This window comes from Pleurodeles waltl, chromosome 7 (assembly GCF_031143425.1).
Source record: "Pleurodeles waltl isolate 20211129_DDA chromosome 7, aPleWal1.hap1.20221129, whole genome shotgun sequence".
In the NCBI taxonomy this organism is placed as follows: Eukaryota; Metazoa; Chordata; class Amphibia; order Caudata; family Salamandridae; genus Pleurodeles; species Pleurodeles waltl.
In genome coordinates, this window is record NC_090446.1 from 1,498,859,285 (window position 1) to 1,498,886,228 (window position 26,944).

The 26,944-nt window shown below is 46.2% G+C and overlaps 1 protein-coding gene across 1 annotated transcript; it reads right to left on the reverse strand.

The window, feature by feature from the left end:
* Nucleotides 1-26,548, reverse strand: LOC138246578 (interferon-inducible GTPase 5-like). The gene is made up of 3 exons (XM_069201264.1): nucleotides 26,424-26,548; nucleotides 24,573-24,676; nucleotides 1-3,241 (listed from the first exon to the last, which is right to left on the reverse strand). Exon 3 carries the CDS (start codon nucleotides 3,174-3,176, stop codon nucleotides 2,001-2,003), a length of 1,176 nt encoding a protein of 391 aa, XP_069057365.1. The 5' UTR covers nucleotides 3,177-3,241; nucleotides 24,573-24,676; nucleotides 26,424-26,548; the 3' UTR covers nucleotides 1-2,000.
* Between the last annotated feature and the right edge of the window lie 396 nt (nucleotides 26,549-26,944).

The following is a 26,944-nucleotide window of genomic DNA, read 5'->3' on the forward strand; positions in this document are numbered from 1 at the left end:
TGTATTTAAACTTTTTATTTAACCTTCCATTTTTTAATAAAAGAAACTATTAAATTCACTGAAAATAACATAGAAACAGAATTATGGTTCTGGGTCACCAGTTGGGATTCGCAGCCCAAAAGACACCCACCCCTTTGCATTGTTTTTGACATAGCACATGACATCATTAATGACAGCATAAGTGACATAATTGATTACACTGTGTCTATAAAAAACAAATCATATCAATGCATATATGTATAAATAATAAGAACCTGTACTTAGTTTTAAACCAAAACATCATTTGCACAGCATGCTTGTCTCACACACAGACTCATCTAAGCATAGAAAGACTCTCAGAGACACATTCGAAAACACACCTTTGCATTACACCACCCACTCACACATACTTGCATAGAGACTGAAGTACATTGTCATATTCAGTACCACACTTAGGGACACCATTTGCAGCGGACCATGGCTCATACCCACACCGAGAGACAAAGGGTACGCCTTCCTGCACAAAAACGATGTTGCCTGTAATGCAGGCACCCTTGCACCATGGCACAAGGGTACCTGCATTTGGCTAGGCTGCCTGAAGTGCACTGGCACTATAAGAGGACACAAATGCAGCATATCTTAGTAGAAATGGTGGGACTTATTTACAAGCCTCCAGCCCCGTTGGTGTGTCACGTTTTGTGGCACACTTGTGACGCATTGTGCAGGCCCATTTCTACAAGGACAGGCAAAGCCACTTTGCTTGGCTTTTCATGGCCTTGTAGATATGGTGTAAGGCAACACAGCGCAAATTGCTGCATCGCCTTACATTGCATCAGAGAGGTGTTCCATGGGCGTTGCGTTGGGTTTTCCCACGCAACACCCATGGATTTTGACACATTCCCAGATTTACAAGGTATTGTAAACCTAGGAAGGTGCAAGAAGGAGACATATCTTTATTTCCCCTTGTTTTTCCCTCTTTCTGTGTGTGCTGTAGAAAGTCTCTGTGGATTCTTTTTTGTGCAGGTAGGTGTCCCTTCCTGCACAGAAACAATCCTGTCTGTGACGCCTACATAGGGGCTAGGCAGCCCATTGTGTGCCAACGCAGGGGGAGAGGACAGAAACGCACCATACCTTGTAGATATGTTGCATTTCTGCCCTTTCCCTGTGGCGCAGGTCAGCGCAACAAGGACACTTGCTGTGCTCCCTGCGCCACGGGCTTGCAAGTAAGCACCATGGTGTCTGCGTTGTGAGGATGATTGTTTTTGTGCAGGAAGGGACACCTTCACGCACAAAAACAATCAATGGAGGCAATGTCCTCCTATATGTTGGTGCAGAATGCAAGGGTGCCTGCATTGGCACCAGGCAGTCAAAAGGGCACCAATGCAGGGGGCGAGGACAGGAATGCACGTATTTTGTAAATACAGTGCATTTCTGCCCTTTCCATATGATGCAGGGCAGCGCAGCAAGGTCACTTTATTGTAAATATGCCACTAAACATGTACTCAGGATCATGTGGGCACTGCCTTAACGCTATTCTGAGAAAGATCACCCTCTTCTGATCCACTCAGGGAACTCTAAAGCACTTAAGTCTGCTTAAGACACCGGCTGCGACTCCCCGGAGCCACAACCATACTGACTCAGCGTGCTTTCATCGCTCTCTCCTGATAAAACTACTAGTACCGATGCACACACTAGCCATCTTCAGTCACTCTGGCCTATTATCTGTCATGCTGCTTCAAACACCAGTTTAAACATGGATCTGCCATCTTAACAGCCCCAACAAACCATTTATATATCAAACTACTTCACACCTTGCATCCAATGAGCATCCAGTCAGTCTTTCATTCACCAGCCAATCAGACGTTCAGTCTCCTCAGTGGCATAAACCAGTCCTTACTAGATCTAACTCTAGAAACAGGACTTCCTTTAGTTAAATCTAATAATAATGATAATATTAACTAAGCAATTTCGAATAATGCAGAGTAAATCATTTTGTGAGCTAGTGTGTTGACCAACAAACTTTAATCTTCCAAGGACTTTAGAAGCACTCTTTTGGCATCTTCTGCAAGATCATCTAAGATGCTGAGTAATAAGTAATAGGTAGTAGCAAAAGAAATCCCCCCGGAGAGCAGCGGTATGTTGCTCATGAAATATTCAAAAGCCATGAAGGCGCCATTCCCATTCTTTAGCATCAGTTGCATTATCAGTTGAGTGGTTATTTCTGTGGAAGCCACCGGTGATTGGATCACTGATCTTATGGTTTCCACTGGCTTATTAACTTTCCCAGCAACTCTTTGGAGGGATTCTTCATCCAGGCCGAAGTCCCTGAGATATCCTCTTATTGCTTTTATCAAAATGGCGATATCACAGGCGACTGATAGGCCTGGGACAGGCAGGACAGCAATGGTGCATGATAAGGTTGCCAGCTTCCATACCTCCGTCTTCAGGGCCTCCTTCTTCTTGTTCACAACATGCTGGGAAGTGTTGGGCAACGTAAGCAGGAAGGCATTTCTCTTATGTTTGGGGAGTTCCTCCTCTAAAACTTTTTGCATCTGCAAAAAATCAAACTTGCCAATGTTGAGGGACGAGAGAAGAAAGATGTGGGGGCATTGCACCCCACTAGTAGTTAGGCACGTTGTGCAGTCGTCTCTAATCTTTTGGAGCAATATCTCCTTGTTAAATTGTTTCTTTCGACGTTTTGATGAATCAATATCATTATCAATTTTTGAGCGCACAAAGTAAAACAGTTTTCCCATCTTTTGAATGGTGACTGCGAGCAGGATTAGGTTTTCCCTAATTCTTTCTGAAAAGACCAGGATAAAGAAGTCATAACGATGAAAGTCCACTTGCTGAAGGTACGTCTTGGCCGTAAAGGTCTGTGTTCCAATTCCAGGCAAATCCCATAGTTTTACATTTTCCCGATGTTGGTAGGGATAAGCCTTAGGCACATTTGTTTTCTCCACCACGCCTGTGGGGGCCGCCCCTTTGTCGTCACTGTTCAAGCCTCTCATGGCATTGATGAATGTAGATTTACCACAGCCGGATTCCCCGGTGACAGCAATATCAAGCTGAGTTTTCTCTAAGAGTTTCATAGATAAACTTGGTACAGAATCTGGCAGTCGAAAGGCAGCTTCAATGTTGTCAAATTCCTCCTTAGGAATGTTAAATGGCTTAGCATTGGTGTCAAAATGAGCCATGTTAAGTAGGATCTTCTGGGTATGATCTTCTTTCTTCCTCTTTAACTGTAGGTTGTCAAGGTGGCCTAAAGTCAAACAAAAGGGGAAAAAGGTAGAACAAAAAACTATTAATGATTGAAAGGAAGACACTGAAAACAGACCAAAGTAATGTAGCTATGTATAAGTAAATTCTTCCAAACTTTACTCAGGAGCATAATTATCAATGAGTTGTGTCACCCTTATGCCACACAGAGGGGTGCAAAGGCAATGCAACTACGAAGTGAGATTTATCAAGCCACGCAAGGCCACCTTGCGTGGCCCTGCGTGGCTTGATAAATCTAGAGAAATGTTACTTAGCGCAAATCGTTGCATTGCGTTACTCTGCCCCAGGGAGGCGTTTCATGGTTGCAGTGCTGGTGTTCCCATGCATCCACCCCTGGATTTTGGTGCATTCTCAGATTTACCATTACTGGTATACCTGGGAATGAGACAAAACGCTAAGCCTCCCCTGGTGCGGCGTAACGCAGAGAAATATATTTATTTCTCCTCGTTTTTTCCTCTTCCCATCTGTGCTGCCGTTTGTTTCCCACAGAAAGAGGAAAATGCCTCAGTGAATTATTTTTGTGCAGGAAGGTGCTACTTCCTGCACAAAAAACAATCCTGTCTGCAATGCAGGCACCCTTGTACCACGGCACAAGGGTGCCTGCATTGGCCCTAGGCAGCCAAAAGGGCACTAGCGCAAGGAAAGGACAGGGATGTGCTGCATAATTTTCCTTCCCTTTCACGCAGTGCAGCAAGGTAGCTTGCTGCTCGGGGCTGTGTGAAAGCTTGATAAATGTAGTGCTCGGTTTGTAGCATTTTTATGCGCAATGGCGATGATGCGATGGGGGATGAACAGCTTTAAGTTGCAGAGAGGGAAAGAAGTATGGGGTGAAGGGCATCAACAAGTGATACAATCTAAACAGTTAGGAGGCAGCTACTTAGGTAAAGGTAGATTTGGCCCATTTCGAGAATACATTTGTATCTGGGCGGGGGAAAGATTGGAGCATTACAGGAAGCAATTGGTTTTCATGCAGGTGAGGTAGGAAATGTGTTCCAGAATGATGCGAAGAACTATAGAAAGTTAGTATAAATGCAGTACTGATTTACTATTCTTAATTCTACTTATATGTCCCTAGGTAAGGTATACCAGACTCCTGACCTGGTTGCAGATGAGAAATGCATACCAAAGTATCAGAAGGAAAATGTGTCTGGAGTTCAGGATTCTGGGAGTAACTAGCCATGGGACAGGATAAATAAAGAGCAAGGTATTTTGTGAGAGATGCCAAAGGGGATTAGATTTCTTGGAAGTCTACTGAATAAGCTCTACGATTGTTACATATTACACGTTGCTTAGATTACATGGATTACTTAGATGTTCTATGCTAATTGTTAATTAGCACATTCATGCTTTCTTCAACATGGCCATGAAATGTAGCATGCCTTGTAAATACGGCCCCTTCACACGAAGCGCTTTGCGTGGAAAGGGTGTGCAATGGATGTTGCTGTGGGCGTGCCACAGCAACACCCATTGCATTTTGACCCTACCCCAGATTTACAAGTTTTCGTAAACCTGAGGCAGTGCCAAAATTTAACGCCACCCCAGGTGTGGCGTTAGCAAGGCACAACGAGGAGAAATGCTTTAATTTCTCCTCCTTTTTTGCTCTTTCTATGTGTGCAGCATTCTGCAGCACACATAGAAAAAGCAAATCGCCATTTAAGATTGCTTTTGTGCAGGAAGGTGTTCATTCCTGCACAAAAACAATCTCCCCCTCAACACAACCATCTTTGCACAAAGGTGCAAGGGCTGCTGCGTTGAGGCACGGTAGCAAATTTAGCACCAAAGCACAGTGAAACACAGGGGTGCTCCATATTCTATTAAGTACGGCACATCCTGGCATTGTGAAAATGACGGTGCCTAACGCTGTCAAATTTGGTGCAGCGACGCGCACGTCATTTTCCCTTAAATCTGACCCTTACTATCAACAATGCTGTGAGGTAGATCCAGCAGAAGGGTAGTCTGCACCTAGGGAACACCTTCGTCCAGAGAAAAAGTGTTTACAAGAAAGGTTTTCTATTAGAGGAACATAATAACACCTTTGTGGCCTTATCCCACAGTAACTTTGAAAACGTTCTTCAGACTGGCAAACTCACGCAGAAGCCATTTTTTCAGTTAATCGGTCAGGCAGTGAGAGACTCATAAGACATATCTTATGGAGCCGCTGGCAAGTCCACTGCCACACCATGTATTGTAAGGAAAATCAGAACAAGAATGCCACAAGGATCTCTTCCTGGGATCAGCAGCATAGAAGGAAAGAGAGAAAATGAAGTCAGGCAGAGAAGAGCCAAGCCAAGGTCATGGCTTTGTCAACGGGAGATGATGCTTTTAAGATTGAAGGTTCGCGCAAAGGCGATTCACCTTTTGACCTTCAACTAAATCTGATCAGTGGCATCAAGAGATTCTCCGGTGGCGTTGTGCCCATCTCCACATTTACAAGGTGGCGCTAAGCCACTTTGCGTGGCTTAACACCGCCTTGTAAATATGGGGGCCCCCAATGCAGTTTTCTGCATCAGAGGACCATGCAATGGGTGTTTCTGTGGGCAATTCCACGCAAAACCCATTGCTTTTGACACTGTCCCAAATTTATGAGAAATCGTAAATCTGATGCAGTGCCAAAAACTATGCCACCCCAGGGGTGGCGTTAGCATGGCACAATGAAGAGAAATACTTTTATTTCTCCTCATTTTTGCTTTTTCTGTGTGCTGCATTCTGCAGGATACATAGAAAGAGCAAAACGCCATCAATTATTGTTTATGTTCAGGAAGGTGTCCCTTCCTGCACATTGCATAATGATGATTTGCTACTTCTATGTGTGCTGCATCCTGCAGCACACATAGAAGCAACAAATCACCATTATTGATTGTTTATGTGCAGGAATGGGCACCCTCCTGCACACAAACCATAATTCCCTGCAGTGTGGGCACTCTTGCACTATGGTGCAAGGGTGTCTGCTTTGGTGCTAGGCAGCTAATTTTAGAGCCAGCGTAGGGGGAGAGGACAGAAATGCGCTTTATCTTGTAGATACAATGAAGTTCTGCCCTTCTCCGTGGTGCAGAGCGGAGCAGCAAGACACTTGCTGCGCTCCCCTGTACCATGGGGGCTTGTAAATAAGCCCCTTAATGGGAAAAATGTTGTAGTTGTTAGCTAAGCAAAGTAGAGTTTAAGGGCCAGCTTCAGCAATACTCTGCGTCGGTGCAAAGTCACCCAAATTATTCAAACCGACACAGTGTTGAATTGTTATATGCTTTCCAGGGCAAAACTTGTCTGATAAGTTACACAAAGTAGTGCTTTGCAATACTTTGTGCTAAGGGACATCCCATAGGTGGTACATAGGTGTTTCCATGCTACCACCCACGGTTGTTGATGCAAAGTCCTGTCTACTAATATTTGTACACAGGTATTTGTGCCACAAAATAACAGGACAGATTCATTGAGTGTTTGTGCTGGCCAAAAAGTGACTCAAACTGGTGCAAAGTTTTTTGGCACTGGAAAATTGCCCATAGCAGCACAAAATAGTGCTTTGCACCACAAAGTAATGCCTCTTTGAGGCAGGCATTAATTTGGAGAAATGTTTTAATTTCTTCAGCGTTCTCAAACTTTGCATATGTGCTTATGTGCTGCATTGTACAACACACATAGTATGTTTGGAAAGGTTTAAAGTTACTCTAGGCATAGTCTTTTCGTGCTGGAAGGGTACCCTGCAGTACAAAACCTATGAAGTGTTGTGCACTAGGCACTCTTACAGAGTGTCAACGCTGAGGAAGAGAGCACTAGCACCATATCTTAGTAGCCACGATGCGGTCCTGCTCATTTCTGGCAAAACACAGTGCATTACCTGCAGTTGGTGTGCTGTGTTACACTAGATTTTAGTAAATCCCCCTACCCCCCACTGCCATCACTCACGAGTGCGTGGGGTGACAGCAAGTGTTGACATTTTCTGGTGCGTGCGTGTTATCTCGGATTGTGCATTCTGGAAGCCAAGAAGTGTGTATTGACACATCTCAGCAGCCAGTGGTAGAGTGTGTATGCAGTAGGGGGACGCACTGCCCACACTTAGATCAGGTATTATATATACACACGAGATTCCCTGCATCATGCTGTTTTTGTTAGGTTGAATGACAATAAATGTATGTTTGTTACAACTGGTATGTATCAGTGTGGACAGAACGTTACAAACAGTGCAAGGACATTCAGTACTCTGCGAGGACTCATACACAAAAGGCACCTTTGTGGGTCCTTATGTTGTTACTTGGTTAGAGTGATCAGGTGTCCCAGATTTGCGCGGACAGTGACAGATTTTCACCAGCTGTCCCAGCAGATTTTGACAAATTTAACTCTTGTCCTGGTTTTTAGACTGAAAACAGAGGGAGGCAGGTTTGTATGTGCTCAAAGGCAGGGGCATTAGCAGATCATATCAGAACACAATTTAATTGACTCCCACATGGCTGGGTTGAAAAGCTGCTTTTAATTTACTTCCTTAGCGCCTCGTTGTCTGTGTTTCTATGTTGATGCATGCTGCCATGTAAGGCATTTTGTGTCCCTTGACTGATGTAGAAGTGTAGTCTCCTGGCTGACGTAAAAGTGTAGTCCTTCTCAGGGGCGGCTCCTCCATAAGGGCGGAGGAGCATTGGCCCCCCACCAGCAGCGGCAGCTGCAAACCTTTTCCACAAAAATTAAAATAAAGTTTGTTTATTATCGTTTTTGTGGAAAGGGAGAGGGGCCATGGGGGTAACCTGCACTGAGGGGAAACATCCTGAACAACTAGGTCCTAAACAACTACTTGCCTAAACCACTACTGCTAAACAACTAAAAAGTCTCTACTACGAAGTACTGAACAACTACTGTCTAAACAACGATTTGCATGAATAACGATTGCCTGAACAAAGAATTTTAAGGTAAGTTTTCCTTTTTTTACTGGTTTATTATTTGTTTAGAATTTATATATAAATTCTAAACAGATGAACAGTGACACATACTGTTTTATTTGAAAAGTACAGTATTAGTAGGCACTCGGTGTTAGTCTCCATATATCGAGTAGCCTATATGCATCGATGCCAATAGTAAAGATGGCCGCCGCGGAGCTCTTTCACCGATGCCAGCATTAAAAATGTCTGCCACATAGCTTCCCCCCTTTTAAAAGATGGCAGGCGCCGCTTTTCAAAAAGTAAGCGTTCTGGTTTTTATTATTTCTGACAGTATTCCTGCCATTTTTAGCAACCACCAAACGTTAAGATTCTGCTCTTGTTGGTTTACTTCTTTATTGCTGTCTTTCTGTTTAATATGCAGTTTGTATGAGGCAACAGAGGTGAGGTTGTGATATTATTGACACCACCTTTAAACCCAGATTTCAATGATTATTTGGTATGTCCTTTATATATCATCCTGTCCCCAATTTCTGTTCTAATGCTACCAACACACCTGAGTTCTAATAGTTTTAATAGGTTTATTGCTAAGTAAGTGGCCGTTGGTTAGAATTAGTTTTCTTATAGATGAGATCTTGTTTCTTTGAACCACTACACTCTCAGTGTTTTTGCTGATACTTACCATTGCTATGGGAAGACAGGCTTTGTGTTTTTTAATAATTCACAGTGGTGTTACTTAAAAGACAACTTTCGTTTCAGTGAAGGGTCTGTTTGTCGAAATTTGCTTGTAGTTTTTAGTTTAACTGATGTTCATATACTATTCATAGGTCTTTATCACTCCACGTGTCTTGAAGAAGTCTATACTTATACGGGCTGAAACGCGTCGACCTTTACATAAGGAGGTTGCCACATAAAAAAATGAACAATAATTGGACAATGTGTACAGTTTACATCCCTCGGTGAATAAGTGCTTTGAGAAAGCAGGATTAGTGGATGTAATCACTTTTGCAACCATCTGGCTTTCATGTGGATTATAGTTTCAATATACTTGTGACCACAGTTTCCCAAAAACTTTGATGGAGATTGATGAAGAGATAGTCAAATAACGTGTTTAGGTGTGAACAATTTGTTGTAAATAAGATGTTGTAAATATGTTCATATAACTATGTATAGAATGTTTCAGTTTGTTGATCACTTAGGGTGTCATTGTCCTTAACAATTCATTAATAGATTGTTATAATTAAAATACATTACCAATGTTCAATTGATAAGTTCATTGTCAGCAAGACATTATTTGTATTCGTCCCTACTATCTACCATTTGCCTTATCTTGCTTTCTTCCTAGTGCATTCATTTTTACATATAGTGTACTCTCAGCCGGAAGGTACTGTAGCGCTATACACGAGCACTAGTTAGAGTACACATGCATTGTTTATAGCAGAGGGAGCTTTCAGTGGGGAGCTTACCGGCCTCTGGAAGTGACATAGAAGAGGGGCCAGGATGATCACCAATTGGGACAGATAGATAAGTTTAAGCACTGAAATTACCAAAAAAATGTTCAGTTTCAGCACACATTGTGAATGTTTTGTACAGCTATATAATTTTAATATTTTTGGCACACACTGACTTGCTAGGAGCATGAATAAATATAATTCTTTGCTTCATATTCATTACTTTTAGTTAAGTATTTTCTTATCTTATCACATTTATTATATTAAACAGTATGGGGGTCATTCTGACCCTGGCGGTAAAATCCGCCAGGGCCAACGACCGCGGGAGCACCGCCAACAGGCTGGCGTTGCTCCCTTGGGCATTCTGACCGCGGCGGTACAGCCGCGGTCAGAAACGGAAAACCGGCGGTGTACCGCCGGTTTTCCGCTGCCCTGGGGAATCCTCCATGGCGGCGCAGCTTGCTGCGCCGCCATGGGGATTCCGACCCCCATACCGCCATCCTGTTCCTGGCAGTTTTGGCCGCCAGGAACAGGATGGCGGTATGTGGTGTCGTGGGGCCCCTGGGGGCCCCTGCAGTGCCCATGCCAATGGCATGGGCACTGCAGGGGCCCCCGTAACAGGGCCCCACCATGATTTTCAGTGTCTGCCATGCAGACACTGAAAATCGCGACGGGTGCAACTGCACCCGTCGCACCCCTTCCACTCCGCCGGCTCCATTCGGAGCCGGCATCCTCATGGAAGGGTGTTTCCCGCTGGGCTGGCGGGCGGCCTTCTGGCGGTCGCCCGCCAGCCCAGCGGGAAACCCAGAATACCCGCGGCGGCTTTTGACCGCGCAGCGGTATTCTGGCAGTCCCAGCCAGGCCGGCGGCTTCCGCCGCCGGCCGGGGTCAGAATGACCCCCTATGTCTGCTCTGCATATTTAACACAAACTTTTCTTAAAAGACATTGGGCCAGATGTAGCAAAGGATTTGCATGTCGCAAATGGCGAAAATCACCGTTTGCGAGGTGCAAATGCCTCTTTGCTATGCAGAAATGCATATTGCGAGTCGGTACCGACTCGCAATATGCATTTCAGAATCGCAAATAGGAAGGGGTGTTCCCTTCCTATTTGCGATTCGGAGTGGAATGCAATACCATTTGCGACCGCATATGCGGTCGCAAAGGGTATCGCAGTTACCATCCACTTCAAGTGGATGGTAACCCACTCGCAAATTGGAAGGGGTCCCCACGGGACCCCTTCCAGTTTGTGAATGGACCCAAAACATTTTTTTCAGGGCAGGTAGTGGTCCAAGGGGCCACTGCCTGCCCTGAAAAAAAAACGAAACTAAAGGTTTCGTTTTTTTTTTTAAGTGCAGCTTGTTTTCCTTTAAGGAATACGGGCTACACTTAAAAAAAAAAAACCTGCTTTATTGAAAGCAGTCACGAACATGGAGGTCTGCTGACGACAGCAGGCCTCCATGTTTGCGAGTGCCTAGACTCGCTATGGGGCCGCAATTAGCGACCCACCTCATTAATATTAATGAGGTGGGTCATTGCGACCCCATAGCGAGTTGCAGACGGTGTCTGAGACACCGTTCTGCATACCAATTTGCGAGTTGCAAATTGCGAGTGGGAATGACTCGCAATTTGCAACTCGCAAATTGGACTTTTCCTACATCTGGCCCATACTTCCGTCTCTTCCCAGTTTCAGGCAGTAAGTTACTGTTGGCGCCACTTTACCATATGCTCATTTACAGTACTTCACACTCTCTGCAAGCTAATCACTGTGGAGAGTTCACAAAACATGATAACATCTCTTCACAGGGCAGACACAGCCACGATTAACACAACGGCAAACAGGTTTTTCTTTCCAGAGGGACTGCTTTCCTGAAAGAAGTGTAAATATGTTCGACAGGTTAATTTGCAAATTTAAAGGGAGCTCGGAACCTTGTATTGTCCTGAAATAATAGAGCATCTTGAAACTTCCCGATAACACACATTTTTTTCAGTTGTATTACAATAGAGTTACCAGCTGATCTGTCAAGTGTGAGTTTTTTAAAAGGCCCTTAACACAGTCCCTTACGCCCAGGGGGTTTCAGCAGTGCTTAATTTGTAAATAAAAACGTGCTGCAGCCCAAAGCCCTCCCCTTAAACACGCTGATGCTGCAATTAAATGTGCGATCATGGAATACTGAGGCGGCGTAATCCTGAAGCCATCTCGGGCCTCTTCAATCCATTTACAGCCACTCCCTGTCCCTTAAGCTCACTCCTGCAGCTTTCTTCTTTCTCCCTTTGTGACGCTTATTCATTTTCCCTTCCTCCGTCTTTCCCATATGTGTCTTCTGCTCGCAGCAAATGCTTGAGGCAGAAGAATAAGCCCCGGTCCTCAAAAATAAGTGCCGCTGCTCACCACCGGAAACAACAAGCACAAATTGAGCACTGGGTTTCAGTTGTCTGTGTTACGTCCCAAAGTCTCGACTGTTTTAATCAGGATTAAACTCTAGACTCTCTGGTAACAGACACAGACCTTTACATTGCTTTAACTAATAGAGGTTTTATGAAGTACCATGCTGCATTTCCTACTTAGTCACTTAACTCTTGCTCTCCCCTCTTCCCAAAAGTCTCCTACTGCAGGGGTACCAAGCTTCGTGCAAAGGTACTAAACGTCAATCCAGGGTTAATACATGGAGCATCTCTTTAGATTTAAGTATATTTTTTGTCTCTCTAGTGTGGGACATAAACTAAACTTCGGCACTTTTTAAAAAGGCCTTCAAAACCTGTCAGATATTATGACAAAAAGGCTTCTGTAGACACAAGAGGGCCAGCTTCAACTTAAATTACATTTCACATCCAACACCATTCATTCAGACACTTTCACTGCGGACTTACTGTAGGAGGCTGACCTGGCTTGTAGTGGGTACCAAGGGGTACTTACACTCTGTACCAGGTCCAGTTATCCCTTATTAGTGTAGAAGAGGTGTTTCTAGCAGCTTAGGCTGATAGAAGGTAGCTATAGCAGAGCAGCTTAGGCTGAACTAGGAGACATGCAAAGCTCCTACTATACCACTGGTGTCATATGCACAATAGCATAAGAAGACACAATACACAGATATACTAAAAATAAAGGTACTTTATTTTATGACAATATGCCAAAAGTATCTCAGTGAGTACCCTCAGTATGAGGATGCCAAATATACACAAGATATATGTACACAATACCAAAAATATGCAGTAATAGCGAAAGGAAGTAATGCAAGCAATGTAAAGTTACAGTAGATTGCAATAGGAGGACATAGGTATAGGGGCAACACAAACCACATACTCCAAAAGTGGAATGCGAACCACGAATGGACCCCAAACCTATGTGAGCTTGTAGAGGGTCGCTTGGACTGTAAGAAAACAGTGAGGGTTAGAAAAATAGCCAAGACCCTGAAAAGTAGGTGTAAAGTGCATCTGTAACCCCCAGAGAGCACAGAAGTCGTGATAGGGGGTTTCTGCAAGGAAGACCAACACCAGCAAAGCAACCAAAGTGGATTTCCGGACCTTAGTACCTGTGAAACAAGGGGACCAAGTACAAGAGTCGCGACAATGTCGAGAGTGGGCAGATGCCCAGGAAATGCCAGCTGAGGGTGCAAAGAAGCTGCCACCGGATGGTAGAAGCTGTGGATTCTGCAAGAACGAAGAGGGTTAGAAACTTCCCCTTTGGAGGATGGATGTCCCACGTCGTGAAGAAGCTTGCAGTGGTGTTCCCACACAGAAAGACCTCAATCAAGCCTTGCTAGCTGCAAGGGTCGCGGTTACGGTTTTTGGATGCTGCTGTGGCCCAGGAGGGACCAGGATGTCGCCACTTGGATGAGGAGACAGAGGGGGCGCCCAGCAAGTCAGGGAGCCCTCACAGAAGCAGGCAGCACCCGCAGAAGTACCGGATCAGGCACTTAGAAGAGGAGTGAACCGGAGTCCACTCGAAGACACAAAAGGGAGTCCTACGACGCAGGAGGACAACTCAGAAGGTTGTGCACTGCAGGTTAGATTGTCGGGGACCCAGGCTTGGCTGTGCACAAAGGAAATCCTGGAAGAGTGCACAGGAGCCGGAGCAGCTGCAAATCACGCGGTACCCAGCAATGCAGTCTAGCGTGGGGAGGCAAGGACTTACCTCCACCAAACTTGGACTGAAGAGTCACTGGACTGTGGGAGTCACTTGGACAGAGTTGCTGAGTTCCAGGGACCACGCTCGTCGTGCTGAGAGGGGACCCAGAGGACCAGTGATGCAGTCTTTTGTTGCCTGCAGTTGCAGGGGGAAGATTCCGTCGTCCCACAGGAGATTTCTTCAGAGCTCCTGGTGCAAGAAGGAGGCAGGCTACCCCCAAAGCATGCACCACCAGGAAACAGTCGAGAAGGTGGCAGGAGAAGCGATACAAGGTTGCAGTAGTCGTCTTTGCTACTTTGTTGCGGTTTTGCAGGCGTCCTGAGCAGTCAGCAGTCGATCCTTTGGCAGAAGGTGAAGAGAGAGATGCAGAGGAACTCTGGTGAGCTCTTGCATTCAGTATCTGAAGAATTCCCCAAAGCAGAGACCCTAAATAGCCAGAAAAGGAGGTTTGGCTACCTAGGAAGGAGGATAGGCTACTAACACAGGTAAGAGCCTATCAGAAGGAGTCTCTGACGTCACCTGGTGGCACTGGCCACTCAGAGCAGTCCAGTGTGCCAGCAACACCTCTGTTTCCAAGATGGCAGAGGTCTGGAGCACACTGGAGGAGCTCTGGGCACCTCCCCTGGGAGGTGCAGGTTAGGGGAGTGGTCACTTCCCTTTCCTTTGTCCAGTTTCACGCCAGAGCAGGGCTGGGGGATCCCTGAACCGGTGTAGACTGGCTTATGCAGAAATGGGCACCCTTTGTGCCCATCAAAGCATTTCCAGAGGCTGGGGGAGGCTACTCCTCCCCAGCCCTGACACCTTTTTCCAAAGGGAGAGGGTGTAACACCCTCTCTCTGAGGAAGTCCTTTGTTCTGTCTTCCTGGGCCAAGCCTGGCTGGACCCCAGGAGGGCAGAAACCTGTCAGAGGGGTTGGCAGCAGCAGCAGCTGCAGTGAAACCCCGGGAAAGGTAGTTTGGCAGTACCAGGGTCTGTGCTAGAGACTCGGGGGATCATGGAATTGTCTCCCCAATGCCAATGGCATTGGGGTGACAATTCCATGATCTTAGACGTGTTACATGGCCATGTTCGGAGTTACCATTGTGACGCTATACAAAGGTAGTGACCTATGTATAGTGCACGCGTGAAATGGTGTCCCCGCATTTACAAAGTCCGGGGAATTTGCCCTGAACGATATTGGGGCACCTTGGCTAGTGCCAGGGTGCCCACACACTAAGTAACTTAGCACCCAACCTTCACCAGGTGAAGGTTAGACGTATAGGTGACTTATAAGTTACTTAAGTGCAGTGGTAAATGGCTGTGAAATAACGTGGACGTTATTTCACTCAGGCTGCAGTGGCAGGCCTGTGTAAGAATTGTCAGAGCTCCCTATGGGTGGCAAAAGAAATGCTGCAGCCCATAGGGATCTCCTGGAACCCCAATCCCCTGGGTACCTCAGTACCACATACTAGGGAATGAATAGGGTGTTCCAGTATGCCAATGTGAATTGGTGAAATTGGTCACTAGCCTGTTAGTGACAATTTAGAAAGCAGAGAGAGCATAACCACTGAGGCTCTGGTTAGCAGAGCCTCAGTGAGACAGTTAGTCATCACACAGGGAACACATACAGGGCACACTTATGAGCACTGGGGCCCTGGCTGGCAGGGTCCCAGTGACACATACACTAAAACAACATATATACAGTGCAATATGGGGGTAACATGCCAGGCAAGATGGTACTTTCCTACACAACCCCCCCCCCCAAATGAAGGACAATAAGACTAGCCATGCCCTGATGAGTCTTCATTGTCTAAGTGGAAATATCTGGAGAGTCCATCTGCATTGGAGTGGGTACTCCCAGGTCTATGTTCCACTGTATAGTCCATTCCCTGTAGAGATATGGACCACCTCAATAATTTAGGGTTTTCACCTTTCATTTGTTTTAGCCAAAGTAGAGGTTTGTGGTCTGTCTTAACAATGAAGTGAGTGTCAAACAGGTATGGCCTCAACTTCTTCAGTGCCGAGACCACAGCAAAGGCCTCCCTCTCTATGGCAGACCAACGCTTTTCTCTAGGGGTCAACCTCCTGCTGATAAAAGCAACAGGTTGATCCTGGCCCTCAGAATTGAGTTGTGATAAGACTGCCCCTACCCCTAATTCAGATGCATCAGTTTGAACAATGAATTTCTTGGAGTAACATGGGCTTTTTAGGACAGGTGCAGTGCACATAGCCTGTTTGAGCTGCTCAAAAGCTTTCTGACAGCTAGCTGTCCACAATACCTTTTTAGGCATTTTCTTTGACGTGAGGTCATTAAGTGGGGCTGCAATGGAGCCATAGTTCTTAATGAACCTCCTGTAATACCCAGTGAGGCCTAAGAAGGCTCTCACCTGGGTCTGAGTTGTAGGGGGAACCCGATCTATGATAGTTTGGATTTTCCCCTGAAGTGGTGCAATCTGTTCTCCACCTACCAGGTGTCCCAGATAAACCACTTTCCCCTGCCCTATCTGGCACTTTGACGCCTTGATAGTGAGGCCTGCCTTTTGCAGGGCCTCCAAAACTTTCCACAGGTAGACCAGGTGATCATCCCAGGTGGAGCTAAAGACAGCTATATCGTCCAGATATGCTGCACTAAAAGCTTCCAACCCCTGCAGGACTGTATTCACCAACCTCTGAAAAGTGGCAGGTGCATTTTTCAAACCAAAGGGCATTACTGTGAATTGGTAGTGCCCTCCAATAGTCGAAAATGCAGTTTTTGCTTTAGCATCCTCTGATAACTTGATCTGCCAATACCCTGCAGTCAAATCAAAGGTGCTTAGATACTTGGCAGATGCCAGTGTATCTATGAGCTCATCTGCCCTGGGTATAGGGTGAGCATCAGTTTTGGTTACCTGGTTGAGACCTCTGTAATCTACACAAAACCTCATCTCTCTTTTCCCATCTTTTGAGTGAGGCTTTGGTACAAGCACCAAAGGAGAGGCCCATGGGCTTTCAGAATGTTCAACCACTCCTAGTTCAAGCATATTCTGAACTTCTTGTTTTATGCAGTCTCTGACATGGTCAGGCTGCCTATAGACCTTACTTTTGACAGGCATGCTGTCTCCAGTATCTATAGTGTGCTCACACCAAGAAGTGGTGCCTGGCACAGTAGAAAGGAGTTCTGAAAACTGACCTAGGAGATTTATGCAGTTGTCTTTCTGCTCAGCAGTAAGACAGTCTGCCAAAACTACACCTTCCACTAGAGCATCTTGTTCTGTGGAAGAGAAGAGATAAGGGAGAGGGTCACTCTCTTCTTCCTGTCCTTCATCTGTTGCCATGAGCAGGGTGAGATCAGCCCTGTCATAGTAGGGTTTTAGGCGATTGAAATGGAGCACCCTAAGGGGACTCCTGGCAGTGCCCAGGTCAACCAAGTAGGTGACCTCTCCCTTTTTTTCAACAATGATGTGGGGTCCACTCCATTTGTCTTGGAGTGCTCTTGGGGCCACAGGCTCCAATACCCACACCTTCTGTCCTGGTTGGTACTGAATTAGAACAGCCTTCTGGTCATGCCATTGCTTTTGGAGCTCTTGGCTGGCCTGAAGGTTTTTACTGGCCTTTTTCATGTACTCAGCCATTCTGGATCTTAGGCCGAGTACATAGTCCACTATGTCTTGTTTGGGAGCTTTTAAAGGTTGTTCCCAACCCTCCTTCACAAGTGTTAGAGGACCTCTTACAGGGTGTCCAAATAGGAGTTTAAAGGGGCTGAAGCCCACTCCTTTCTGGGGTACCTCCCTGTAAGCAAAAAGGAGGCAAGGTAACAGGACATCCCATCTCCTCCTGAGTTTTTCAGGGAGTCCCATTATCATTCCTTTGAGAGTTTTATTAAACCTCTCTACCAGTCCATTTGTTTGTGGGTGATAAGGTGAGGTGAATTTGTATGTTACACCACATTCCCTCACGTGGCTTTCAAGAATGCAGACATAAAGTTGCTACCCCTGTCTGATACAACCTCTTTTGGGAAACCCACCCTGGAAAAGATTCCCAGGAGGGCTTTTGCCACTGCAGGTGCTGTAGTGGTCCTTAGAGGAATTGCTTCAGGTTATCTTGTGGCATGGTCCACTATCACCAAGATAAACCTATTGCCTGAAGCAGTAGGAGGGTCAAGGGGGCCAACTATGTCAACCCCTACCCTTTCAAAGTGAACCCCAACCACAGGCAGTGGAATAAGGGGAGCGTTTGGGGTGCCACCAGTCTTGCCACTGGCTTGGCAGGTCACGCAGGACTTACAAAAATCCTTTGTGTCCTCTGACATCCTAGGCCAGTGAAACAGGGGGACAAGCCTTTCCCATGTTTTAATCTGACCCAAATGTCCAGCCAAGGGAATGTCGTGTGCCAGAGTTAGGAGGAACTCTCTGTACTGCAGGGGAATGACCAATCTCCTGGCTGCTCCAGGTTTTGGGTCCCTTGCCTCTGTGTACAAGAGGTTGTCTTCCCAGTAAACTCTATGTGAGTCACTGACATCCCCATTTTGCTGTTTGACAGTTTGCTGTCTTAGACCCTCTAATGTGGGGCAGGTTTGCTGTGCCACACTCAGCTCCTCCCTGGCAGGCCCCCTCCACCCAAAAGCTCAGCAGTGTCTGCTGCCAGCTCCTCTGGTGAAGGTTCTGCACAAGGGAGACATTCTTCTTCCTCATAAGTTGAATCATCTGTAGAGGGAGGGGTAGTGGGTAGGGATTTACCCTTACTAACCCTAGCTTTAGGGAGCACTTGGTCCATTGTTCCAGGATCCAAGTCACCCTGTCCTTTTTGCTTTTTGGCCTGAGCCCTGGTTAAAGCAAAAATATGCCCAGGAATGCCCAGCATTGCTGCATGAGCCTCCAACTCCACTTCTGCCCAAGCTGATGTCTCTAAATCGTTCCTTAGTAGACAGTCTACAGGTAAATCTGAGGCAACCACAACTTTCTTTGGACCAGTAAACCCCCCCCCCCAGTTGAGATTCACAACAGCCATGGGGTGGCTAAGAGTGTTGTTATGAGCGTCTGTCACTTGGTACTGGTGACCAAGTAGGTGTTGTTCAGGGTGTACCAGTTTCTCTATTACAATGGTAACACTGGCACCTGTGTCCCGGTTGGCCTGAACCTCAACACCATTGATTAGGGGAAGTTGCTTGTAATTATCCATATTAAGGTAACAAGCAACCAAGATGGCCAAATCAATGGCACCTTCAGAGACTAACACAGCCTCTGTGGTCTCCCTAATAAGACCAACCCCAACTAAATTACCAAAAGTGAGCTCAGCTACTCCCTTGGATTGGCTATTAGTAGGTTTGCTCCCACCACCACTGCTATTACTAGGGGCACTAGAGGTTGCAGTAGGGGTTGTGGTAGTGGGAGGCTTGGTGCTTTTCTTTGGACAACTGGCATCAGTTGTCCAATGGCCTTTTACTTTACATAAATAGCACCATGGTTTCTTTACTTGATTAGAAGAGGATTTGGACCCACCACCCCCTCCAGAGTGTTTTTGTGGGCCTGATGAAGACTCATTTTTATACTGTATTTGTCCCCATTCTTGTCTGAAGACTTGCCATCCTTCTCACCCCCTGTATGAACTTTTCTGTTCACTCTTGTTCTGACCCATTTGTCTGCCTTCTTTCCCAATTCTTGGGGAGAGGTCAAATCTGAGTCCACTAGATATTGGTGTAACAAATCAGACACACAGCTATTCAGAATATGCTCTCTCAAGATTAGAATGTACAGGCTTTCATAGTCAGAAACTTTAGTGCCATGTAACCACCCCTTTAAGGCCTTCACTGAATCGTCAACAAAGTCTACCCAGTCTTGTGAGAACTCTTTTCTGGTTTCTCTGAACTTAATCCGGTATTGTTCAGTGGTTAAGCCAAATCCATCCAAGAGTGCATTCTTCAAAACTGTAAAATTATTGGCATCACTTTCCTTCACAGTACGGAGCCTATCCCTACCCTTTCCACTGAAAGATAGCCATAGGATAGCAGCCCACTGCCTTTGAGGGACCCCCTGTACCATACAGGCCCTCTCACGTGCAGCAAACCACTTGTTAATGCCATCCCCCTCCTTGTAAGGGGGAACTATCTTGTGCAGATTCCTAGAATCATGCTCTCTCACAGGATTGCTATCAGGGTTACTGCTGCTGCCACCATGGGGTCCAAACCCCAACCTCTGTCTCTCTTTTTCTAAGTCTAGGGATTCCCTGTCTAGAGCCAGCTGTTGCTGTTTAAGCTTCAGCCTGGACTCTTCCACTCTCAACTTATTGAGTTCCCTTTCTAACATCTTGTCATCAGGGTGGGTGGGTTGGGAATGTTTTGACACAGAAGAAAGATGTGAATGAGCAGAGGGAGACCTGTCCCTAACAGTTGGCACCCTAACACCCTGGCCTCCAGGAACAAAAACATCCCTACTGTGATCGGAGCTTCTATTACTACCAGCATTGCTAGGTGGTCTGCTAAGGGGCAGGTTAAGAAGGGGACCCTGTAACACTCTCTCAAGGGGCTCCCCTGAGTCAGAGTGTGAGCTATCTATCAACTTCTCAGATGAGGTGCCACCCTGGGCCTTATCATTCTCAATAAGCATATTAGACAGTAACTCTCTAGAAGGGTTCTTATCTACCACTAACCCTCTATCAATGCAGAGACTCCTTAGGCTCTTAAAGTTAAGGTGGTCATAAGTAGTACTGACCAAATTAAGGGGAGTTCCTACACCAGACATGATAGAAAAAGGTTTAGGGACAGATAAAGGATAGAAAAAGTTTTAGGACTTTTTAAAGAACAGAAAAAAAACTTGTTCAACTTTTTGAAACATTTTGAAAGTTTAGGAGTACTTTTCAGCACTTAGCAGATAGTGTAAGAGAAGAAAAGCAAAACTTTTTGGTTAGGTGTACATACACTGAACTTGTTTTGTATATTATTCTCTTATGAAAAGTACAAAATGACAAAGTGGTAAGTAGTTACAAGTACTTATCCCACTGCTGCACAACCAATGTAGGAGGCTGGCCTGGCTTGTAGTGGGTACCAAGGGGTACTTACACTCTGTACCAGGTCCAGTTATCCCTTATTATTGTAGAAGAGGCGTTTCTAGCAGCTTAGGCTGATAGAAGGTAGCTATAGCAGAGCAACTTAGGCTGAACTAGGAGACATGCAAAGCTCCTACTATACCACTGGTGTCATATGCACAATATCATAAGAAAACACAATACACAGATATACTAAAAATAAAGGTACTTTATTTTTATGACAATATGCCAAAAGTATCTCAGTGAGTACCCTCAGTATGAGGATGCCAAATATACACAAGATATATGTACATAATACCAAAAATATGCAGTAATAGCAAAAGGAAGTAATGCAAGCAATGTAAAGTTACAGTAGATTGCAATAGGAGCACATAGGTATAGGGGCAACAAAAACCATATACTCCAAAAGTGGAATGCGAACCACGAATGGACCCCAAAGTAGGTGTAAAGTGCACCTATAACCCCCAGAAAGCACAGAAGTCGTGATAGGGGGTTTCTGCAAGGAAGACCAACATCAGCAAAGCAACCAAAGTGGATTTCCGGACCTGAGTACCTGTGAAACAAGGGGATCAAGTCCAAGAGTCGCGACAATGTCGAGAGTGGGCAGATGCCCAGGAAATGCCAGCTGAGGGTGCAAAGAAGCTGCCACCGGATGGTAGAAGCTGTGGATTCTGCAAGAACGAAGAGGGTTAGAAACTTCCCCTTTGGAGGATGGATGTCCCACGTCGTGAAGAAGCTTGCAGAGGTGTTCCCACGCAGAAAGACCACAAACAAGCGTTGCTAGCTGCAAGGGTTGCGGTTAGGGTTTTTGGATGCTGCTGTGGCCCAGGAGGGACCAGGATGTCGCCACTTGAATGAGGAGACAGAGGGGGCGCCCAGCAAGTCAGGGAGCACTCACAGAAGAAGGCAGCACCCGCAGAAGTACCGGATCAGGTACTTAGTAGAGGAGTGAACCGGAGTCCACGCGAAGACACAAAAGGGAGTCCCACGATGTCGGAGGACAACTCAGAAGGTTGTGCACTGCAGGTTAGAGTGTCGGGGACCCAGGCTTGGCTGTGCACAAAGGAAATCCTGGAAGAGTGCACAGGAGCCGGAGCAGCTGCAAATCACGCGGTACCCAGCAATGCAGTCTAGCGTGGGGAGGCAAGGACTTACCTCCACCAAACTTGGACTGAAGAGTCACTGGACTGTGGGAGTCACTTGGACAGAGTTGCTGAGTTCCAGGGACCACGCTCGTCGTGCTGAGAGGGGACCCGGAGGACCAGTGATGCAGTCTTTTGTTGCCTGAAGTTGCAGGGGGAAGATTCCGTCGTCCCACGGGAGATTTCTTCAGAGCTCCTGGTGCAAGAAGGAGGCAGGCTACCCCCAAAGCATGCACCACCAGGAAACAGTCGAGAAGGCGGCAGGAGAAGCGATACAAGGTTGCAGTAGTCGTCTTTGCTACTTTGTTGCGGTTTTGCAGGCGTCCTGAGCAGTCAGCGGTCGATCCTTTGGCAGAAGGTGAAGAGAGAGATGCAGAGGAACTCTGGTGAGCTCTTGCATTCGGTATCCGAAGGATTCCCCCAAATCAGAGACCCTAAATAGCCAGAAAAGGAGGTTTGGCTACCTAGGAAGGAGGATAGGCTAGTAACACAGGTAAGAGCCTATCAAAAGGAGTCTCTGACGTCACCTGGTGGCACTGGCCACTCAGAGCAGTCCAGTGTGCCAGCACACCTCTGTTTCCAAGATGGCAGAGGTCTGGAGCACACTGGAGGAGCTCTGGGCACCTCCCGTGGGAGGTGCAGTTCAGGGGAGTGGTCACTCCCCTTTCCTTTGTCCAGTTTTGTGCCAGAGCAGGGCTGGGGGATCCCTGAACCGGTGTAGACTGGCTTATGCAGAAATGGGCACCCTTTGTGCCCATCAAAGCATTTCTAGAGGCTGGGGGGGGCTACTCCTCCCCAGCCCTGACACCTTTTTCCAAAGGGAGAGGGTGTAACATCCTCTCTCTGAGGAAGTCCTTTGTTCTGCCTTCCTGGGCCAGGCCTGGCTGGACCCCAGGAGGGCAGAAACCTGTCTGAGGGGTTGGCAGCAGCAGAGGCTGCAGTGAAACCCTGGGAAAGGTAGTTTGGCAGTACCAGGGTCTGTGCTAGAGACTCAGGGGATCATGGAATTGTCTCCCCAATGCCAATGGCATTGGGGTGATAATTCCATGATCTTAGACATGTTACATGGCCATGTTCGGAGTTACCATTGTGACGCTATACATAGGTAGTGACCTATGTATAGTGCACGTGTGAAATGGTGTCCCCGCACTCACAAAGTCCGGGGAATTTGCCCTGAATGATGTGGGGGCACCTTGGCTAGTGCCAGGGTGCCCACACACTAAGTAACTTAGCACCCAACCTTCACCAGGTGAAAGTTAGACATATAGGTGACTTATAAGTTACTTAAGTGGAGTGGTAAATGGCTGTGAAATAACGTGGACGTTATTTAACTCAGGCTGCACTGGCAGGCCTGTGTAAGAATTGTCAGAGCTCCCTATGGGTGGCAAAAGAAATGCTGCAGCCCATAAGGATCTCCTGGAACCCCAATACCCTGGGTACCTAAGTACCATATACTAGGGAATTATAAAGGTGTACCAGTATGCCAATGTGAATTGGTGAAATTGGTCACTAGCCTGTTAGTGACAATTTAGAAAGCAGAGAGAGCATAACCACTGAGGTTCTGATTAGCAGAGCCTCAGTGAGACAGTTAGTCATCACACAGGGAACACATACAGGGCACACTTATGAGCACTGGGGCCCTGGCTGGCAGGGTCCCAGTGACACATAGACTAAAACAACATACATACAGTGAAAAATGGGGGTAACATGCCAGGCAAGGTGGTACTTTCCTACACTTACACACTTATCAACCTTCAGTCATTCACTGCTCACAATGCACAGAGAGCACTCACACCATTATCCCTGCACTCATACACAACTTCCACACCTCGTATTATTATCCCCATAGGCGAAAACTAATGAATTTACCAATGCTTGTCTGTTAACACTATCCCTAACATGTACTTAGTGGTTCAAAAAGAAGCCCTGATTGAGCATTTCACTCATATGTGTCTGTGTGTTGATTTTTTTGCATCTCTCATGAGATGGCAGTGTACAAGGCCAGAAAGGACACTGCCTGCAGGTTTCCTGAGCTCTGAAGGGCCCTGCCAGCTCAGGGCAATCGAGCGCCATGGTTACAAGCCATCCTTCTTACTGCTCCCAGTTAATTTCTAGCAGAATGGTTTGTGCAGTCAATTTGCTTGCTAAATATGTGCTGTGTGCTTAGTTCAAGAATCAATCAGTGCTGTGCCTTTCAGGAACCAAACCTTCTTCCTAATGCTGCTGGAACCTTTGTTGTGTTTGTGTGCTGGTGTTTTGAGATATGTGTGAGTAGGTTGTGCTAATGAGTCGTTGTCCTGGAACAACAGAAAGAGAGAGGCGGCTTCCCTTTAGAGAAAATGACTTTAATGGGGTGTCCCCGATTGGGCTAAGATGTTCATCCATCTCCCCACCTCCCCCCTGTTATTGGCAGTTGACTAAGTTATATGGCAAGGAAATTCAAAATATGCAATATAATGCAGTACATTTGGTGTCAGTATTATATCCCTGTGTTATCAGTTTAACTGAACGTTGATGTAAAACTGATCTGAACGCCATTCCGAGCACTAAGCTTTCTCAAGAATAAAATATATGCGCATCCATCAGATCCTATTAAAATGCCTTTGACCAACAAACAATGATTTGGTCTTGCGTGAAAGTTCTAGCACACTGTTTCATGAATAATGTTTATGCTAAATCTCAGAGTATAAGAGTGTGTGTAACACATAAAATGTTGTGCTCAGCACAGGCACGTACCTCTTGAAAGATCTGCCGCTTTTTTGTTCTATGTATACTTTGTCTTTGGTGAGGAATTTAATGTGATTGTTTCTCTAGAATCGCCCCTTTCCTTTAAGAATCAGCTGTAAAAAAACAATATTGGTCATTATATAAGTATAATGTAGGAGGCCTTTTAAAGAACACAACATCAGACCATAAAATGAAATGCAAAATGTTTAATATTTTTCTGTACGCCGAGGGTCTCACAAAATTGCTGGATTTCTTGTTGGGGGGGAAGTGCGAAGAGAATCTGTGATGTAACATGATTTTGCGCGACTGTTGAAGCGAAATATATTGAAGGCCTTCAATAGGTTACCCAACATTTTATATTTGAGCATTACCTTCCTTTTGAGGTTGAGCATAAGCACTGCTTTTTCCCACCTGTTGTAATGTATTTGTGGGTGTAACCATGCCCACCTCGTGCCCATCACTTTCATTCGGAGCGTGAAGGGCCGAGACAAAAGGAAAAATGAGTTCACCCATCCTGAAGTATATCAGCAATCGTACAATTATCCATGTAACAGGGTCCGTCTGCAAGGCGTAACAAACCAGCCTCAAGGCGGGACAAACGTAAAGCATTTACCAATTACATCAAGGGATTTTTAAAAGGCTAGCCCACATGGCAGCCATTGCGCTCACAGCGCAAACTCGATCAGCGGTATTGGAGAGCTTGTCACATTGTTCACACTCTCACCTAATCGGAGTATTTTCAATTTTGTTTTAGGCTCTTCCATTGGCGCTCCTCGGCTTTCAAAAAACACTTATTGAAAATTGAGTTATGTTAAAACATAGAAATCCTCAAAGCGGCTCAGATTCTGCAATATTCACTGCACTCAGGAAACTCACCCCCTAATGCTTTGCAGAGCATTGCTTTTACAAAACATTGTGGCCATAACTCAGCATGTGCTAGTCCTAGGACAAAGGGACCACCTTCAAAACATTCACCACAACGAGTTCTGTCTGTCTACATCATCTCTGGGTCCCCACACTAGGTTAGTTGGGACCCCAAAATAATAACTACTCCCACAATTGAGTGTCTTTTTACGCTTTCTTATGGCTGGAACTTTTGGTTTACAGCTGGGAGTAGTTTGTGTTTTAAGGCCCTTGTTTAAATATCATTGCAGTAGGTCTGAAAATGTGTCATTCATTATGCCCTCTAGGGACTAAATATATGGTTACACTGCATTATGTTCTGTCATATTCTTTTCATGTGGTTGTGCCTTCTAGGGGTTAACTATATGGTTACATGCCCATGTTTCTTACAAATGTTATTTTTATTGTGCTGTACTCTAGGGGCTGTTCTGAGAATTACAGTTAACATACTACAATATTCACTGCACAAATACTCGCCCTATTATGCTTTGCAGGACATTACTTTTACAAAACATTTTTGTTCATAACTCAGCCTTCAGTGGTCCTAGGACAATGGGACCACCTTCAAAACGTTCACCACATGTCCTCTTTCAGCCTAGATCATAACTGGGTTTCCAAACTATGTTAATGTGGACCCCAAAATTCAGTGCCTTTTTAAGCTCTCTTATGGCTGGAAGTTTTGTTTTACAGTTGGGAGTAGTTTATTTTTAAAGGGCCTTTTTTCGAATAATATTCCAGTTGGCCTGCTAGTTCTTTAGTTATATGCGGGGCCACTGGAATTATGTCGCAAGAAAAGTCCAGTTATGCGTTTACAACGCCAATAGCTCAAACCTCCAGCAAATGCGATACCAATTGCATTGTAAATGCTTGTTTGTAAATTATCAACGGGGTCTGAGAAATCCCACTTAAACCATTGCAAAAGAATGAAAAGAGCTTCCAAGATGAAGCTGAACTCACGGGGCAGCTCTGCCGTGGGCCTCTCCTCCCCGCGAAGGCTCCGCTGTGAAGTGATGAGGAGGACCGGGGAGCCCCGTCTCCGGGAGCCGCCGGGGTCACGTGAGCCGGTGGCCGCCTGAAGAGAATCGAAACCGAACATAACTCGGAAGAGAGACTCCCGGACAACCGGTTCAACCCCAAGCAGCTCTGACCGAAACCCAATACTCCCAGGGGCGTAACGAAACTGAACCATCCATCCTCCCGCACCCCCCGCAAAGCACCTGTAGGGGGGGGGGGGCTCCGGCCCGTGCATGGTGTACTGTCTGAGGGGGGCCCCGTGCATGGTGTACTGTGTGAGGGGGGGCCCGTGCATGGTGTACTGTCTGAGGGGGCCCCGTGCATGGTGTACTGTCTGAGGGGGGCCCGTGCATGGTGTACTATCTGAGGGGGGGCCCGTGCATGGTGTACTATCTGAGGGGGCCCCCGTGCATGGTGTACTGTCTGGGGGGGCCCCCGTGCATGGTGTACTGTCTGAGGGGGCC